The sequence below is a fragment of the Pyricularia grisea genome, chromosome VII, assembly GCF_004355905.1.
Source record: "Pyricularia grisea strain NI907 chromosome VII, whole genome shotgun sequence".
Classification (NCBI taxonomy): Eukaryota; Fungi; Ascomycota; class Sordariomycetes; order Magnaporthales; family Pyriculariaceae; genus Pyricularia; species Pyricularia grisea.
The window spans coordinates 1370690-1376322 of NC_044975.1; the positions used below are offsets into that span (position 1 = coordinate 1370690).

Consider the following 5633-nt stretch of genomic DNA (forward strand, 5'->3'; position numbering starts at 1 on the left):
CAAGATGATCTTTCCCTGGTTCGACACAGATTATCGAGATTTGGTCCAGATCCCGCAGGTAAACTTACCATGGTCTTTTTCTGTTCGCTACCACCACCCCTTGAAGGCCGCATCAATGGGGGGTGGTAAAATCGGGTCTATTGCCGCATATGGAGTTCTCGGAGCTAAAACTCCGATTACCTATCTGTAGGCCAAACGTTATGGTGACATTCTCTATGATACAAACACCGCAAAATGCTAAGATACAACAGGGCAAGGCAGGGGAGGGAGTCCCCCCACGTTCAACCCCGCTCGGAATGCAGCATCCAACGTAGCTATGCTATCACGACGTTCAAATATATTGTGAGTATATATGATTAAAAATAAAATGTCTTAGATAGGTGATTCAGTGCTGTTGCCAAGCACACAGCGGCAACTGCCTGTTTTGGTGTTAATCGAGATGCATTCAGTCCATGTTTGAGTTCCATTATCAGCCCGAGTACCGAATAATAGGGTGTCTAGCCTTGGCTACCCATGTCTACCTTACATACCTCGGCTCGTATAATATATTACACTCCGGGAAATAAGCGTCGGAACTTGCCTCAATACTTCATAACTTAACTCCACCACTTTTTGTGGAACAAAATAACCATCTAGGCAAGGTAGATATTAGACTTTGTAAACGGTAGTCTGGGGCTGCATCCGATCTCTCCGAGATGCTTTCTGTCATCCGATCCATCTCCCCAAGATCTCCAAGATCCAAACTGACTCGTCCCATCTGCATCACTCGTAGGGCTGCATAGAACACAAGACGCAGTGAACTCTTCAGAAAGAAAGCTTGTTAGCGACTAAAGATTGGACGATGCCAAAGTAAAACAACAAATGGTGAAATAAGTTTCAGTGAATTTTGACGCGATATTTTCAGCGTCTACATGTACATTGTTTTTAAACTTCCAAAGGACTTGCTATCGACATAGACCAGAGTTACAAAGCGCAAGATAGTAATAATAATACATGACCGTATTTTCCTTCCCTTTCCAGTTCCATTATGTGAAAACGGCCCGATCCCAATAACCCAAATTTGTCCTGATACTCCAAGATTCCGTTACCCAAACCATCCAAAATACCCCGTTGCTGTTAATAGGAAAACCACAAAACTTTGAAACCCAAAAATGTCGTCCTTTACAGAAGAAACAAAGAAAAACCAACAGAAAACCAGCCCCTGCCGTTCTTGTATCTCACCTTTCACCCTTAATCCAACCTTGAAACCCAAGCAAACCACTCATACAAGGAAGTCACCAATTTTAATCATCGGGAAAAAGCGTAGTCATGGGCGATCCGACCCGCTCGGCGTCCTCCCTAAGCGCGGCCGGCATCATATCCAGCAGCAGCCTGTTGTGCTTGCGCAGCTGATCGACCTCGTGCGACAGCTGCGCGACGCGGCGCTGACACCTGGCCAGCTCCTGCTCCGTCTTGAGGTTGTGCATGCGCTTGCGGTCGCGGCAGCGCTGCGCCGCCCGCGCGTCCCGCCTCCGCTTGGCGTCCGCCGCCGCCGAGCCCTGCTTCAGGTCCACCGTGCACTCGATGGCTCCCACGCCGACAACGCCGCCGACCCCGACTCCGCCCCCGCCCAGCGGTATGGAGACGACGGGCTCCCGTCCCTCCTCTTCCCGTATCCAGAACCCGCGGCTGTACAGCGGTGGGCGGCCCCTGGCGACGCTGGGGAATGCCGAGGCTGCGGCGTTGCTGCTGTCGCTGCTTCCGATGCTGCTGGTGGGGTTTCTTGTTGTGGCGGCGGCCAGAGGTACCGGCTGCTGCTGCTGCTGCGACATGACGCGGCTGGGAAAGGGGGAGGGTGTCCCTTGGGCCGCGAGGTCTCCTCCGAAAGGGGATAGCAGCCTGCGTGGAGTGGCCCCGTGTCCTGTGCTGCTCCATGGAGATGAGGCGGCTGGCAGTGCTAGCTGCTGCTGCTGGGGGAATTCCTGCTTCGGGTGGCGGGCCTGAGGGGTTGTGACAGAGAGGCTTCGGCTGCTGGCAGGAGACGGTTGTTGTTGCTGCTGCTGCTGGCGTGTTCTATCTGATGATTTCTGCTGCTGCTGCTGCACGGCAATGTCCCTGGGAAGCGGCAGAACTCGGGGGCTTGCGTGTGGCGTGCTTAGCCCATTGATGGCGGGAAGAAGCCTCTGCCGCTCCCATTCCTGCGTCCCCTGAGGGAGTATACGTGGAGATAGGGATCTGTCCTCTCGTGACGAGAAGCGGTGTGGTGCGGGAAATACCGATGAAGATGATGCTGACGATGATGGTGTTATTGCTGATGTTGTTGCTGTCGTTGGGCGGCTGTCGTTGAGACCGACAAGAGTTCTCGGGGCTGCCGTAGACATTGTACTCCTGGTTGCTACTACTGCTGCTGCTGCTGCTGCTGCTGCTGCCGCAGCCGCCGCTGGTGTTGTCGTCGTCGTCGTAGTTGCTGCTGCCGCCGCCAAAATCGATGTTCGCGGCGGGACCGTGGTATATTCCGCATTGAGGTGCTGCTGATCGAGCGGGTTGAGAATATTTCTCAGATTGCTCGCCTTCATGTTGAGTAATACACAAAGAATTTGGCCGAACCCGCCCTAGATCCTTGTGGCTCGCTCTGTATTGGCGGCGTGGAAAGAACAGGCGCTTTCTCGGGAGTTTCGTTTGCTTTGCTCTTTTTTTTTTCTGCAAATGGCCGGTTTAGTCTCTATTGATGCCAGTCAAAAACAAGTAAATAAAAAAAAACAAAAAGGAATTATTCTTTAGCATAAATCCGAACAACAGGCCATTTGATCTTGGGAGCCCACAATTTTGCATGACTGACTGGAGGGGGAGACCTGGGCATGAAGGATCTCTCCGATGGGAAGTTTGCACATTTCTTTTTTGTGTTTTTGCAAAATTCCTGCTTTCGTTTTTGATGGTTGCTCTCTACCCCCCCTCCCTTTTCATACCAACTGATCATGCTCAAGAAAGGTAATGAAAAGGCAAAAATACTGAGGCTTGTTCCAGCTTAAACATCCCTGGCCATTCGTAGTAATCATCTTGTTTCTTTTATTTCCCCCTGGATTAAGCTGGGGGGTAAAGGTTCTTTTTTTTTTCTTTGTCACCATTACTTCTTTTTCTGCTTCTTTTTTTATCTATTTCCTATTTTTTTCGGTTATTTCATACCTTTACCTGGAATCGAACAAGTTGGAGAAGCATGGGCAGGGCTATAAGGTGAGATATATACAGTATTGATGCCATTGTGTAATGGCGTCACCCTAAACCAAATCGGGCAGGATCGATCTAGTCTAACCAGTCGCAATCATTCTGTATGGGAACTTATGCCTTTTTATTTATTTAGTTTATTTATTTCTCGCCGGTCGGGTAATGTACCATTACGTCGAGCTACTATTGCATGTCTAAGGTAATACCAATTAGAGCCCTTGACCAGAAAAAAATACAACACAATGCACACGCACTCGCGCACATAAAAATAAAAAAAAAATTACTTATAACAACAAAGAACGACATACCCTCCAATATCTCTTCAGGGATCTCATCGAAAGCAAGGATCTTGCGACGAGCTCTAAACCCCCCTGGTAGCTTTCGATGGCACGCTAATAAATCGCCGCTTTTGATGCGTCTCCCTACTTTACCAAGATTTGTGACTGATCACTTAGCAAAACCCGACTGCTTTTTCACTCCGAACCCCCATCACCAATCACTTTTGCTGATTCGGCCATTAATCACCTGCAGGGCCGAAATCAATGATGCATGCAGCAGAAAAAAAAAAAACTTCTCTCCTCTTTCCCACCCTCCACTCAAGCCCTGCCAGTCGCAGCGTGGGGAGGCTTACCTCGAGGGGGGAAAACAAAAGAGAACAAATGAAAAAAATAAAATAAATAAAAAATTTCATGGCTGGCTGGTCATGCCTGTGGCACGAGCATGCGGCGCGGGCGAGGAGAAAAAAAAAGAAGAAGAAGAAGAAGAAGAGCGCCATTTTGAACGTTTGTTACACCTGCTAGGCGTCGAAGGGGCCTTGTTTGTCTTTTTTTTTTTTTTTTTTCTATCATTTTGAGGCTTGCTGCTCGCGATATTATGCTCCCTGAAATCCCGCTTGTCCTACTTGATTTTCTCTTATATCATGTCGACTTGCCTACCTTTTGAACAAAGCAAAAGGGGTTCATCCAAACACACCCCACAAAGCATTCCACAGTTATTCTTCTGTTTCTTAGCTACACAGCCTCTTGCATCTTTTTTTTGTTTTTCTTACTCGTTTTCCCCCGAACAAATAACTACCAAAAGAACCCACCAGTTCTTTATCCTCGGGTTATAAGGGGTCTTTTTTTGTGGAGTTGACATCTTTGGAAGCAAAGCTAGTATCGAGTCCAGAGACTGGCGTGCTACCAACAATAACCTCTTCCCCACGCCCATCAGATATCCAAAAAAAACTGTTTCTCCATCTGGACGAGATACATCTCCGCCATCATGTGCACGTACCAATACGTAAGTACTTCTAAATAACCCATCTTACCCTTTCGTCTCCATCTAAACAATCCCCCTAGCTAGTTTTTATATGACACTAACCAACAGCTTTGCGCACAGATGGAGTACAGCTGCGGCCACTGCAGGACCATCGTATCGGAGTGGTGCAGCCGGTACAGAGGAGCACTGCAGTCACATATCAGATGCCGACCAGAGATCCGCTATCATACCACCAACGACTCCCTCTGTTGTGAGTAATTTACCCCTCCCCAAAAGAAGGCTCTCTAGGTGACGTCGGGATGACGGCCTTTGCTAAACCAGGGACTACACCCTCCGTTCGTACAGCTTATTGTAAAGAGCAACAACTGCCAAAGCCTGCCTGGATGCCTTCCAAGCCACAAGAGGGCTCACGGACGTACTTGAGCTTCTACAAGTCTCGCTGACGGAGTTTTCCGTCATGTTAATTATCAGCTGTTCACGTGGCTGGGATACATGTGGCTGCCCTTGTAATATGACAATAAGCTTGTAGGATGACGATCGGGGTATTGGTTTTGTTTATCGTGATTTGGGTTTTTTGTTTGGGTATTGGCATGTATCGGGGAAATAGGCGTAACCGTGATGCTTTTTGTTTTTGCATCGGTTTTCTTTATTTTGGAGTCAATGGTTTTGCTGGGTTTGCATTAGAACCCGGTTTTTCGGTCTTTCGTTTAGTCACATACGGCTGAGTTATTTTGGCAATGTATCGTATGCTTTTTTGTTTTCGGGGGGAAGATCTTGTCACTATCAGTTTATGGCGAGGCGCCTCGTAACCGGCGAACGCCGACGCGGGGGAGAGATCACGTTTGCCAAAAAAAAAAAAAAACGCCAGAAAACCCACGAACTGAAAGCCTCTCTCTCTTTGTTTTGTTTTTCAAAGTAGCCACTTTTATTACTTCAAATCGGTAATAAGTCTGCAATCTTTTACCCTAGCCACACGGATCGGTTATAGGGGGGCGAGAGGATGAAAGGGGCCTAAACTGGCATGCTCCTTGATATCCCCCCCTGTAGCCAAGTACGATGCAGGTCCCAACCGCTGGGTAAAAGCTGGGGTACATGGCTTTCTTGATTAGTCTAGCCTGATGAGCTTTCTAAAGTATGTCGTTTTATGTGAAGATCTTAGTATATCATGTGTA

At 48.2% G+C, this 5633-nt stretch overlaps 2 protein-coding genes across 2 annotated transcripts; one reads left to right on the top strand and one right to left on the bottom strand.

Annotated features, from left to right (window-relative positions):
• Window positions 1-1283: 1283 nt before the first annotated feature.
• PgNI_10437 (uncharacterized protein) lies at window positions 1284-2555 on the bottom strand (the record flags this gene model as incomplete). Its single annotated transcript, XM_031130408.1, has 1 exon — window positions 1284-2555. The coding sequence occupies one exon, from the start codon at window positions 2553-2555 to the stop codon at window positions 1284-1286; it is 1272 nt and encodes a 423-aa protein (XP_030980395.1).
• Window positions 2556-4260: 1705 nt separating this feature from the next.
• On the top strand, window positions 4261-4997 carry PgNI_10438 (uncharacterized protein). Its single transcript, XM_031130409.1, has 3 exons — window positions 4261-4482; window positions 4582-4711; window positions 4807-4997. Exons 1-3 carry the CDS (start codon window positions 4465-4467, stop codon window positions 4902-4904), a joined length of 246 nt encoding a protein of 81 aa, XP_030980400.1. The 5' UTR covers window positions 4261-4464; the 3' UTR covers window positions 4905-4997.
• Window positions 4998-5633: the final 636 nt, after the last annotated feature.

Bases quoted from the DNA above. Each gene is read 5' to 3' on its own strand.
- PgNI_10438 (XM_031130409.1), top strand. The intron at 4,712-4,806 runs GTGAGTAATTTA...CCGTTCGTACAG, and splicing joins CACCAACGACTCCCTCTGTT to CTTATTGTAAAGAGCAACAA.